At 40.8% G+C, this 14213-nt stretch overlaps 1 protein-coding gene across 1 annotated transcript in view; it reads left to right on the top strand.

Moving 5' to 3' along the window:
- The window catches only part of LOC114358962 (cationic amino acid transporter 2-like), a 120768-nt gene that overhangs the window by 8268 nt on the left and 98287 nt on the right, over nt 1-14213 (top strand). Inside the window, exons 11-18 of the mRNA XM_028313157.1 lie at nt 477-561; nt 1011-1107; nt 1719-1820; nt 2611-2710; nt 3232-3330; nt 3781-3928; nt 4974-5190; nt 7648-7753. Coding sequence (XP_028168958.1) covers nt 477-561; nt 1011-1107; nt 1719-1820; nt 2611-2710; nt 3232-3330; nt 3781-3928; nt 4974-5190; nt 7648-7753 — 954 coding nt within the window. The remainder of the gene's footprint in view (nt 1-476; nt 562-1010; nt 1108-1718; nt 1821-2610; nt 2711-3231; nt 3331-3780; nt 3929-4973; nt 5191-7647; nt 7754-14213) is intronic.

Genomic DNA, 14213 nt, shown 5'->3' with positions numbered 1-14213 from the left:
AGTACTACAACCCGAGAACTAACTTGCAATAGCACCTCGCTAGAATGCGACTCTTTTCCCACTTATGTGACGTCACAGCAGTTAACTCGATCGGGTTGTATTTATTTTTCCTGTATCTCACCTGAATGGTAAGTGACGATCAGGCCGAAGGTGGAAGCGAGCTTCACCCGGAATCCTCAACCACGGAGGAACTGGCTATCTTACCTCTAACTGCCGGAACACAATAATGCTGTTAACATTGTTGTTATGGCGACAGACTTAGCTAAGGTGGTGGTAGCTAGCCAGGCGGACTTAGAACAAGCCCTACCACCAAACAAACCAAACAGAAAAATCTGCCCCCACTGGAAATCTAACCCGGGACCTCTGCGTCTGAAGCAGGTGGTCTTACCACTAGACCACAGATGCGGTTTCTTCTGTCAAGTTTGCTCTAGCAAGGTACATTATAACTAATTTACTGTGTACTGGTTTTGTTTCAGAATACTTCTCGTTCAAAGCGGAGCAGCAGAACCAGTAGCAGGAAGAAGTCGATTGGCACGTGGTCTAAGTCGGGATCTAAAATGAGTAATGCTACTTTACTTTATGCCTTACAAACAATAATTTCATCACACATAAAGTCACTAATTATGCCTCCCAAAATAAGAGCTACTTTTGCAAATCAATTATTACATTTGCAATGCCATCTTAAGANCGACACTCGACATTATTTATAATTATGGAGTCGGTGTTGGAAGATTTGAAGATTTTATAGTTTCCTTGAGCTGTCACTTGACAGCCTGGCATACTTTTACGATGGTGGATCAAAGTATTTTGATTTGACTATAGAGCGTGAGAACACGCACACAGTCATAATTATTTTAGTGTGAATAAAACTAGCATCGAAATTACCTAAACTTGACATGCCACGCTAGACGTAAACGCTCTTAATCACTAAATCACTAAGGTCATCATGTGTCGTGGAGTGCAGTCAATAGATTGTTTATAATTAAAATTGTTTAATTGTTTTGTTACAGAGTCTGACGCTGAGTCCAGATTGTCCATGTATTCTCTGGACACCCTTCGCATAAACTTGCATCCCAAATCATCTAGTTCAAAGGATAACCAATCCAGGTACGAATGCTTTTTAAAATGATCAGTAAAATTTTGAAAGCGTTTTATTTTTTTGCAAAAAACTGTAACTCGTTTTTCACACAATGAGACTATGAGAACTAAAGCCTGGTCTGTGAGCACGTAGAATTTTGTCCAATGACCCAAGCTGCCCATCCTTATCGCTCGCGCGTAATGAGGGCTATCGTTTTAACGCTCACCAGTTGGCGCCACTGTAGAGTAAGGTCCTGTCACTTGCTAGTAGCGAAGACAGTGGCACCAACTGGTGAGCGGTAAAGTGGTAGGAGGACTATCGCATTTGCACTCATCAATATGGCGCCACTGTAGAGTAAGGTCCTGTCAATCGCCAGCGGTGCCAACTGTTAAGTATAAAAACGATAGCTCTCATTATGTTGTTGTCGCGACTGGCCCGCAGTGAATGTGCGAGCGCGACAGCAACATAATTACGCGCGAGCGATAAGGATGGATAGCTTGGGGTCATTGGTCAAAATTCTACGTGCTCACAGACCAGGCTATACTGTATACGGTCATCAAGTTGGCGCCACCTGGCGACAGGTTCTGTCACTCGCCCTTCGCCCTTATCATGTAACAATAAAGTATATTATTGCTTGTAGCGGTACGTCGAAAGTGCGAGGCGGCGTGAGCTTCCGCGGCGGCAAGCAGGACAACAGCGCCCCCAACGCGCCGCAGAAGACGCCGAGAAAGTCGCCCAGAACGTTCGTATTCTTTTTTAACACTCGAGCTTAGTTTGTAACCTTCTGTTGCATCCATAGTTACATTACGTCTACAGCATCATTTCGTCCATCATAAAGGTATAGTCTGGTCTGTGAGCACGTAGAATTTTGTCCAATGACCCCAAGCTACCCATCCTTATCGCTCGCGCGTAATTATGTTGCTGTCGCGCTCGCACACTCACTGCGGGCGCCCGTCGCACAGTCGCGACAGCAATATAATTACGCGCGAGCGATAACAATGGGTAGCTTGGGGTCATTAGACAAAATTCTACGTGCTCACAGACCGGGCTTTAGCAGGAAGGCGCCGGACGCAGGCCGCTACCAAGCGGGCAACATGGAAAGCATTGGGAGAGGCTTATGTTCAGCAGTGGACGTCCTATAGCTGAGATGATGATAATGAAGCAGCAAGCATTTCCGTCAACCGTTGATATACGCAACGCCAGAAGAGTGACCGATGCGGTTGCATTTTCAACCGACTTCAAAAAAGGAGGAGGTTCTCAATTCGACCCGTATGTTTTTTTTTTCTATGTTTGTTACGCGATATCTCCGCCGATTATGAACCAATTTGAACGATTATTTTTTTGTTGAATAGGTATTATCAAAAGGGTGGTTTCATGCGAATTTAAGAAAATATTTCACCCCCAAGGGTAGAACTTTTTTTAATTTTTAGTTTTTTTTGTGTTCACGCATTTGAAGTCGGTTATATTTTTTTTTAAAGTTAATTATTGGAATTCAATGATCTCGTATTATTTTAATTTGTTTTTTGTGTCAGGTCCCGGCGGCCATTGATGCGCGATCCGCAAGGGACCCGCGGGCGACGGCCACGCGACTCGGGCGCGGATATACGCACCATGGTGGAAGCCGTCGAGGCGGTCAGTATTTGCGACAGATTTTAATATCAAACGTGTTTCTATTGAATGATTTGTTCTAAACAATAAACTCACATAAAGGGTGAGTGTTAAATGAATTGAGTTTACCCACAGAGCGTCTTGTAGGTAATAATAGTATTTTGGACTGTGGGACTATATTTGGCGCAAAGACTCGTGGCAGGCGGTGTCATAATAAAACAGTGCATATCACGTTTTCTCTCGCACTTACACTGGTTATGGGTGACGTAAGAGAGGCAGGCGTAGCGTTATTTATAATAATATGTAATAAATTATTGGCAAGTGTGCATCTCTGTTTAAAAAAAATACTTATTGTCCGAATGCCACGAGTCACAAAAATCAAAATCAAAATTATCTTTATTTGTATAGACTAATTAAATTAGCACTTACAAATCGTCAAATGCTCTTAAGGAGCCTGTACATGTCTCATTCTCTTTTTGTCTGCGTCGAGTATAGTAATTGACATCAATGAATTGACGTCATTGAAGTACTTTGTTATCCCGCAGTGCACATCAAGCCATATAAGCCGCGAGGCCAGCCCGCGCGCGTCGCACGACGCCTCGCCGCGCCGCCGCAGCCGCAACACCACGCCCCGCCCCATAAAGGTAGCATTCATTATTCTCGAACATTCTAGATGTTTTTCCTATCACACAGGTTTTATACCTAGACGGGATAAATTGTTGATGTACTAGTACCCATTTGTTTCCAGTTTTGTTAACACATTACTGGCGAGGAAAATTAGTCATAGTCATTTATTCCATAAACAATATCATAACGAAAGTTCTCAAGTGGCAGCCCCGGATCTAATCTAGTAAGGTTGCAGAAAGCCGTTGGCTGCAAATCAATGAGCTGGTAGTTGTGAATCTTATGATGTCATATAGAGAAGGCATCTGTCCAGTATGGCTCCCAGAAGATGATTACGTTGGTGATAGAGGCCTTGAAACAATCTGATTGTACAAAACAGTGACTCTGTGCTACTGTTTAAAATCATTTCTCTCTCTTTGCCCTCACAACTTAAGTCTTAGAAAATTCAGGCTTTTTTGCATCATCTCCAGGCTAAAGAGATGACACCGCGGCGAGTGCAGGCCGCGTCTCCGCGTGCCAAGCTGCGCAGCATCAGCCCCAAGAAACTGCGGCGACCGAGCCCCAAGCGCGCGCAAACCATTCGCGCTGCTCTCAGCAGCATCCAAAGCGACCCGCTGGGTTAGTACTGCAGTTTTGCCAGGGCGTAAGATCGGTGTTTGGTGTTGGCGATAGAAATAGAAATATTTATTTGTCTTTGAATAGGGTGTACAGAAGGTCGAAAATAACAAAATATGATCACCTATCCAGCCATCAACAATAGCATGCAAATTGTTAATTATGAAAAATCTAAAACGTTAAAATAATGGTATCGTTGTGGCCAATGAGATGCTGTCATAGTGACATTGACAATACGTCAATGTCAAACGTCAGAATAGAGGGACGCGCGGAGACGACTCCGCGCGCTTTTGTGCTAAGTGATGAATTGTATCTAAAATAAGGCAATATAATGTGAAAGTTAAGTATCCAATGTTTTATTTATGAGAATAGATCTACCGGCCTCTAATAAAATATATCGAAAAAATATTGATATTACATATAATTATTACGGTATTACTTATTGCTGATTATTCCCTATAGCTTAAAAATTCTTGGAGAGAGTAGAATAATCGCGCGACAAGCCACTTTTGCAATGTGGTCTTAAACTGATTAAAGGACAGTTCTTTAATATCTTGAGGAAATTTATTATAGATTTGGACACACATGCAGAAACAGTTTTTTTTAATACGAGTACTTTTTGGGTTCAAGCGATTCTCCCCTTGTCAGTGCCTAGATGAACTATAAGATGCTCTTTGGCGTTGTAACATGTCCAGATTGTCCAGAGTATAAGGCAGGCCTTACGTCTTAAATGTTAGCGACGTCAAGCAATCATCTCTCTGGCAGTCTTGGCGGCAGCGGATTGACATGAGCTGGCTGGTGCTCCGTTGCGTACCTTAGTGAAAATGTATGTCCAGAACTACAAGCTTATAAAATGCAATTTATGTAGATTTTTTATGGTCCAGCACCTTGAAAATGGCCCCTACTGTGTATAAAAAATATCTTAAGTTCACAAGACGCATATTTCACATTTTTTTTTCTTTTGGTCTTCGTTTAACGTAACGTTTACTTTATTTTGACCTGTCTTTATTTGTCGCATCAAAATACCAACCTTTTATGTATCCACCAGGCACAGCCGACAGCTCGCAGATGCAAATGAACCCCGTATCCAAGATACAATGCGCCAAGAAGGAGAAAGACACTTCCCCGCCGCCACACAACTCGCCGCGGGCCGACCACTCGCCGCGACACGAGGCTCGGGATGCCACGCCCAGATATGACGTCAGGGACAACACGCCCAGATACGACCGGGACAACTCGCCCAGATACGAGCAGAAGGATATACGGTATGTTGTTCACTTGTCTATGTAGGTAATAGGTATCAACTCGCCGCGATATGACGTCAGAGACAACACGCCCAGATACGACCGGGACAACTCGCCCAGATACGAGCAGAAGGATATACGGTATGTTGTTCACTTGTCTATGTAGGTAATAGGTATCAACTCGCCGCGCCACGAGGCTAGGGACGCCACGCCCAGATATGACGTCAGGGACAACACGCCCAGATACGACCGGGACAACTCGCCCAGATACGAGCAGAAGGATATGCGGTAGGTTGTTCACTTGTCTATGTAGGTAATAGGTATCAACTCGCCGCGCCACGAGGCTAGGGACGCCACGCCCAGATATGACGTCAGAGACAACACGCCCAGATACGAGCGGGACAACTCGCCCAGATACGAGCAGAAGGATAATATACGGTATGTTGTTCACTTGTCTATGTAGGTACAGTACAGGTATCAACTCGCCACGACACGAGGCTAGGGACGCCACGCCGAGATATGACGTCAGAGACAACACGCCCAGATACAACCGGGACAACTCGCCCAGATACGACCGGGACAACTCGCCCAGATACGACCGGGACAACTCGCCGAGACACGAGCAGAAGGATATACGGTATGTTGTTCACTTGTCTATGTAGGTAATAGGCAGTATTTGCTAAAATCAAGTAGCAGTGAGCAGGTCAGGCAGTTCATAGAGTTGTGCCCGCTGAGGCAGAAAAGTTCTCCGTGGGCAGTAGGACTTGCAATATCGGATAGTTTTCAACTCCGGAACTGATTTCCGATATTGGGCACTCAACTCCGGAATTNAACCGGTCCAGTTCTGATTATTAACACTGAAGGGTTTGAGAAACCGGTCCAGTTCTGATTATTAACACTGAAGGGTTTGAGTAACCGGTCCAGTTCTGATTATTAACACTGAAGGGTTTGAGTAACCGGTCCAGTTCTGATCATAGTTCTGTAGGGTCAATAAAGACTGGTCCAGAACTGAATGTAGTTTATCTATGTCTGCAGGGTCGATAGACTGGTCCAGATCTGATTATGATTTAACTGTATCTGCAGAGTCGCCACAGACTGGTCCAGATAAACTAAGACTTACGATTTGTCAGGATGATCGAACGATTTTATTGTTCCAGAGTAATATAACATGCGGCGTACGAGGACGTCCGCATGTCAGCATGGCCGTGACGGCGGCGTCATCGCACGCCGAACTTGTTACAAACTCGTAAACAACAGCTGCACCGTACAACGTCAGAGCAAGCGCCTTTCACTTTTCCCCCACCTCCACTACGGTTGTTTTGCAACGGGTATAAATCGAGCGCGCAGCGACGGAGCAGGCAGTCTTGGCTCTGGCGCGGCACGGTGCACACCTTGTACTATTGCTAAGNCGATGGTATCGTGAGTCCGTTTTACTGTGATTAACATAAGATAATAAGGATAGACAACGATATGAGAGTAGGCCTGCAACATTGAAGTGATAGCTCGCCCAAAAGTCGATCAGCTAATCGGCTATCAGCTGTGACGACTGCTGTGAGATGTTATGACGTGAGTGTAAACAACAAAAAAGTGTGCAGTGGTAGTGAGCTTTGTGTGTGTTGTGTCTCGTGTTCCTGTGCAGAATGAATACACTACAGCTTTGTTGTGTGAGTAAAAAATACAGCATGTTCCATTATGTAAGACGAAATGAATTTTTATTTTTGTTAGAAAATGTAACTTTGTAAAATCATTATAAAACACATACTCAAATTTGGTGAACTTGTTCAGTGTACCGTATAGATGCCCCCATTAAAAGGAATGTAGCTAGTTTAGAAGGACCCTGTATAATTACTAATAAAGTTGCGAATACATATCTCAAGGACTTCCTTATCTAAGAACCTATTTTGACACTTAAACGTTTTGAAAACTTAAATTAATTTATGAAAAATTTCAATATCGGAATACGATATTGGCTTCAGTTCCGGAATTGAAATATCGGAAAAAATTTATCCGAAATTCCGGAGTTACGAAATTCCGGAATTCCGGTATTCAAGCCCTAGTGGGCAGGCCCCCCACTAGAAAAATAAGGCCCCCACTAGGTACCGACGATCTGGTGAAGGTCGCGGGAAGAACCGGTCGTTATGGAAATCCTCTGGGGAGATCTTTGTTCAGCAGTGGACGTCATTTGGCTAAAACGAACGAATTAGGTTGTTAAAATAAAACCTTTTTTTTTAACATTTCCTAGTAGACAACTATGGTGTTGTAGTAGAGGAATAAATATCTAAAACCCTGCCACATTATGTGATTTATAAAAAAAACATCTTTGTAAAATAAAAACATGCCCAAAGTTCTTTCAACTGAACGGGCATGCTACGTGACGTAGTATCCGTATGCAAACCGATCGAAACCTTACAATAAGTGTTATTATTTTCTATGAAACCTATCAATGTCGTAATAAATTGATTTGGTATTGCCTTTCAGCGATTCAATCGACTCGCCGCGGTTCGAAGTGCACGACAGCCCGCGCCGCGAGTCCCCGCGACCCTCGCCCCGCCCGGACAGCAGCGAGCGGGACCGGGCCAATAAGGTAAGCAATTTTCTTTATACACTCGACATCAAATAAATCGCACCTCCCGCGACAAGCATTTTCAAACGAATGCTTCCAATATTGGCACCATTTGAAAGCCTAGTTCTAACCTTCATTTCATTAAAGGAAAGGTTTTTACCCCAAAAATGTGTCTTTACAAGGATCCAGAGTCACTTCTTCAAAAAAAATAGGTAGTTACGCTAGAGTCAACTTTTATGGCTATAAAACTGTTAAGTTGGGTTTAATTGCTATCCATCTGTTAAAGAGGACACGTGAAATCATTATTTGGTTTTATAACCATAAAAATTGGTCTAATTGATCCCATAGGTGGGCCCAAAGTGAGGTATTTTTTCAAGTCACATTTATGGTATATCTTAATCATTTATTAAGAAATTAAATGTGTTTTTCTTTAAGGATATTTATTGGGCTTTCAAATAACACCAATATTGTTGGGGCACCATGATTGTGTCAGAAGAAAATCGTTAAAGTTCGCGTCGCGGAAGGTGCAGTTTATTTGATGTTGAGTATAGTTCCAAAATACTGAACTTTCCTATCCATGACATTGACAGTGGGGCGCCACCGTCAATAGCGGATCGCTGGTTCCGATTTTTGCCATGTTGGAAACCATATAGTTGAACGATGAAAGCGCCCCCCTGTCATTGAGTTTGGTGGGACAGTTCAGCGTGGGTCATCTATACCAACAACAAAGAAGCTCTAAATAATTACAAAACTGACATTCAACTGTGTGCAATGATAGCCTAGGGAAAGCTGGGAGCCTGTTTGGTATTTTCAGCATTTTACCAAATGATTTTCCTGGAGCGGTTGAAGATGGTTCGAATTTGCTGTATGCCTTTTTTTAAAGATTATTAATAAGTAATTAAAGTAGATACCTAAGATACAGGCAAAATATTTTGCTTAGTTTTGGTATTATTTATTATGTCCGTGCACCAATTTTAATTAAAACCAAACGTGTACTTACCTATTTAGGCTAAGTTTGTATACAGAAATAGATTTATTTGCACAAATTCATTCATCGCGCAGCGCGCAAGCGAACACACGCGAACAGCGATCGCTTGTACCTCTGTCTATTGCAGTCTCGCTCGCACGTCGATCTCACAGAGTAGTGTACCGGATAGACTGCAACTTTACAATGACCGCTCTAAACAGCACTCTGAATCAGCAAGAATTTGAGCAAGCAATGAGTGTGGGCGAGCTCAGTGATGTTCAACCAAGTGAGAGTGACCTATCAACACCGCCAAACTTTGTTACTCAAAGGACGAAATCGGACAACAACCTACGTAAGGACTTTCATACATTTCAAGAGAAAATTACAACGATGCTAGAAAATTGGTTCTCTAAGCATGATGAAAACCAGTCAAAATTGCTGAGAGAAATTGAAGAAGTGAAGAAGTCTCTGGATTTTATGCATACAGAATATGAAAAGCTGAATAAGAAAACTGATGATATATGCCACCGGCTGAACACCCTTGAAAAAAAATCCACAGCTAACGAGGCTCACATACGTCAGATCGATCAGCTGCAGGCACAGATTGATGCGATGGAACAGCTGGCGAGGCAGTGCAATGTGGAGATAAATAATCTGCCCGAAAGGCGAGGAGAAGACCTCGTTTCCGTGGTGTCAGCCCTGGGGGATTTAGTGAAGCAACCCCTGTCACGACGTGATATTGTAGCTGTCCATCGGGTACAACATGCCGATAGGAGTAGCAAACGGCCAAGGAATGTTATCGTAAAGCTGCATAGCACAATTATACGTGATAATTTGTTAGCGGCAGTCAGGCTGGCTAAGGGTGTCACTTCGGATCAGCTCAACATGGCAGGCCCACCACAAAAAATATATCTAAATGAGCACTTAATTTTAAAGAACAAACAATTGTTTCGTGAGGCAAGGCTGGCAGCCAAAAACTGTGGTTTTAAGTACTGCTGGGTCAAACGCGGAGTCATATTGGTGCGTGAAAACGATACTTCGCCGGCTTTTGCAGTTCGTCGTCAAGAAGATTTACAAAAAATTAAAAAAGAAGCAAAATAATAATTTAATGACACTGTTACACTTTATTTGTGAATTATTATTACTATTTTTTTATGTAAAGTTACCTAAAAATCTTAAGTTATGTGGTACATCAAGTGCTCTCTCTGTGTTTTGCATTGGTCTGTTGTTTTGCGCTGTCCGTTTTGGAACTCGTCCGTGCGGCGATAATTATCAGTGTACCTCCGTGTCGTTTTATGTTATGCTGATTAAGTTATTAATAAGAAATTATTGCGAAATGTGTTTATACAAATCTGATAACTGTTTTTATAAAGTGAAAAATAAGTGTCACTCGGACCCAACTGTGAAACTTCGTATAAGATTCCAATATTCATTTGTCGTAAGTACCTGCTTTTATTGTCCCACTCACTCTGAATACGTTAAATACTCTATTTTCGTGTTTTTACACATTAATTTGTTTCTAAATATTATACCAGATTTACAGTTATGCAATTTATTAGTGAAAATAATGATACACTCTTACACAGCATTAAATATGAATGTTTTAAAAAGTACCATAGTGCTGTACTCGTATACATTTTTCCTTACAAAACATATTATTATTATCAATATTTTTGTACCAAGTGCGTTTTTAATAATTTTAAAAGGTAATGATTCATTGTTCATTCTTTCGAAGTATATCGTTGGGGTTATGACTGCTTTGATTGATTTTTTACACATTTTATACTGCAAAGAAAGAAATGGATTTTACTTGGACTGCATGTTATTAAATCAATCTTATCTCAATGATGCGTCAGCATTTCAAATTCTAATGTTTTATTGCAATATTATGTTATTTGTTGTGATTGCAAGCAAGAACACATTTTCAATTTATTATTACACAAGAAATTTAATACTTAAGGATACTTATTTGCAAAATGACTAATAAGTTATCATTTTACTACCAGAATTGTAGGGGATTACGCACAAAGCTAAATTTATTTTTTATGAACGTTTTATCTGAGTCCTACGACATTATAATTTTAACCGAGACCTGGCTTATATCCTCCATAGTCGATGCATCAATAATTGATAATCGGTATACGGTTTTTCGTTGTGATCGCGACCTCGAGGCGACTGGTAAAAAGGATGGTGGCGGTGTACTGGTGGCCGTGCGCCGCGGGCTCTCAGCTCGCCGATGTGAAATGGGTCAGGGAAGTACTGGCGAATCCGTCTCCCACACCCTGTCACCTAACATTGATTATATTCTCTTAAGAATACCATCGAGCACAAACAACCGCTTTCATACAATATGTGCCGGTTACATACCCCCCCGCCAGTCTTTGCAGACTTATAAGAATTTTTTCAATGCCGTAGAAAGCTCCGTCTCACAGAGCTATATAGATAATTTTTATGTTATTGGTGATTTTAATATGCCATCTCTTCAATGGAAATTAAACAGTGACTCAAGTGCGATTCCTGTGCTAACTAAGGATAGTGGTGAGATTGATTATTGCATTATTAACTTTTTGTCATACCTTCGATCATATCAATTCAATATTAACAAAAATAGCAGTGGGAATGTTTTGGATCTATTTATTTCAAATGCGATAGAATGTACTGTAGAGACTGTTCATAGTCCGCTGGTACCAATCGATAGTCATCACCCACCCTTTTCGGTAGCTGCACAACTTAATCTAAATCATACATCTATAAAAGAAAATAAAGCCCCAAGATATAGATTTATTGAAGGCGATTACCATGCAATAAACACTGATATCATGGCTATTGATTGGCATAATTTACTTGATTCTCTGCCGGCTGAGGAAGCTGTTAATTTATTCTATGAGCATATATATCAAATTATTGCTAAAAACATTCCTTCAAGGCCAGTGAAGTCTAGAGAATTTCCAGTATGGTTTAGTCGTCCACTCATACATATCTTTAAAAATAAGGAAAAGGCGTGGATTCAATGGAAGAAATATGGTAACCTATCTGACTATGAGATTTTCTCCCTTTACCGTCGCAGGTTTAAAGATAATGCCAAACAATGTTTCGATAATTATATAAAGACTGTGGAGGAAAGTATACGATCTGACATTAAAGCTTTCTGGTCATATGTTCACAAGTTTAACGAAGTTGGTGGTGTACCTGAGGTCATGAATTTTAACGACACAAAGGCTGATGATCCCGAACTAATCTGTAACCTTTTTAATGATTTTTTTGGCTCCGTCTTTGAGCCCAGTTCCTTAAATGGCTTTAATATTGACTCATTGCATGCAGAAAATTGTAACAGTAACTTCAGATTGTCGGATGTTACCTTCTCACGACAAGAAATAATTAATATATTAAAGGCATTAGATATTAGTAAAGGACATGGACCAGATAATATTCCCCCTATATTCTTCAAATTTACGGCCGAAAATATATCTGTCCCATTAGTCATACTTTTTAATAAATGCATGAACGAAGCCACTGTACCGCAGGCCTGGAAAAGTGCTAACATTACTCCTATTCATAAAAATGGGTCCAAAAATAATGTCAAAAACTACCGTCCTATTTCTCTTTTGTCGGTCTTGGCGAAGGTCTTGGAAAGGCTCGTCCACAACGCCATTTATCCTCAGTTACATACTATTATCTTACGACAGCAACATGGTTTTGTCAAGCAAAGATCAACTGAGTCGAATTTATTGATTTTTAGCAACTTTTTGTTTGAGAGTATGGATCAGCGCGTTCAAGTTGACGCCATTTATACAGACTTTTGCAAGGCCTTCGACAAGGTTGACCACGAAATTCTCCTTCAAAAGTTGGCTTTTAACGGTATTAGGGGGGACCTCTTGCGTTGGTTCCGGTCATATGTGGATAATAGGACTCAGAGAGTGGTTGTCAGGGGTTACACTTCTGGTAGCAGTGTGGTTACGTCTGGCGTTCCGCAGGGCTCCATTCTTGGGCCGCTGCTGTTTGTAATATTTATAAATGACATAGATCAGTGCTTTAAAAATTGCGAGTTTCTGTTATATGCAGATGATCTAAAAGTTTTTAAAAAAATTTATACCTCAGATGATTGTCTTAGCCTTCAGGCAGATTTGAATCGTCTTGTTGAATATTGTGGACTAAATAAATTACATCTTAGTATTGAAAAGTGCAAGTCCATAACATTCACAAAAAAACTTAATGTTACTAACTTTACTTATTCTCTTGGCAATACCACCTTAGAGAAAGTTCAAAACATTCGTGATCTTGGTGTATTACTTGATTCTGAACTTCATCTTGATAACCATATAGCCAAAATTGTCAGCAGGGCTTACCAAATGTATGGGTTCATTATGCGTATAAGCTGTAACTTCAAAAAACCGAGTACCTATTTACATTTGCTTAAGAGTCTTGTGAGGCCGCAACTGGAATATGCCACCACTATCTGGAATCCTCATTATAATAAATATAATGAATTGATCGAGGCGGTCCAAAGAAAGTTTTTAAGAAGAGTTAATTACAAATGCCGGCTGCCAAAATGTTCGTATAGTGACTCATTAAATAGATACTCTTTGCAAAGTCTCCAGACACGCAGGATCATGCTTGGTTCAATGACCCTATATAAAATCATTCATAATTCCTTTGATTGTTGTCAGTTAACAAATGGTATATATTACCAAATTCCGAGCCGCTCTGAGAGAATACGTAGTATGCGTCCGCATAAGCTCTTTTATTTAAAAAACACACAAACAAATGCAGGACAACGTGCGCCGTTTTACAGAATGATGTCGTTGTATAATCATTACCTTTATGAGGAGGATATGTTTTCCTTAACGCCGAGCGCATTCAAAAAGCGAATTATTGAAAAACTTTAATTATTATATTATTATTATTATTTTTTTATATACTAAAATTTTGGAGTGGGTCTGTAATATGCATGCTTACGATTATAAAATTCCTTAANGTTTTATAGCCATAAAAGTTGGCTCTAGCGTAACTACCTATTTTTTTAAGAAGTGACTCTGGAGCCTTCTAAAGACACATTTTTGTGGTAAAAACCTTTCCTTTAATGAAATGAAGGTTAGAACTAGGCTTTCAAATGGTGCCAATATTGGTGGGAAGTGGGGAAGCATACGTTTGAAAATGCTTGTCGTGGGAGGTGCGATTTATTTGATGTCGAGTGTAGTTCCAAAATACTGAACTGTCCTATGCATGACATTGACAGTGGGGCGCCACCCACAATACCGGATCGCTGGTTCTGATTTTTGCCATGTTGGAAACCATATAGTTGAACGATGGTAGCGCCCCCCTGTCATTGAGTTTGGTGGGACAGTTCAGCGTGGGTCATCTATATGCTTCTAAAAAAAAAAAAAAAAAAAAAAATCTTTACTACGACAAACAAGGAAAGCTATGAGGAGAAATCAAAAACATTTTTAACGAAAATAATTTATTAAAATTGGTACAGTAAAGCATACAAAAAAATAATTCTAGCGTTTAATTTCA

This window comes from Ostrinia furnacalis, unplaced genomic scaffold (assembly GCF_004193835.3).
Source record: "Ostrinia furnacalis isolate ACB-3 unplaced genomic scaffold, ASM419383v2 OfSCF4153, whole genome shotgun sequence".
Taxonomy (NCBI): Eukaryota; Metazoa; Arthropoda; class Insecta; order Lepidoptera; family Crambidae; genus Ostrinia; species Ostrinia furnacalis.
Note: the sequence above shows the minus strand (reverse complement) of the source record. Positions and strands in the feature narration are given on the sequence as shown.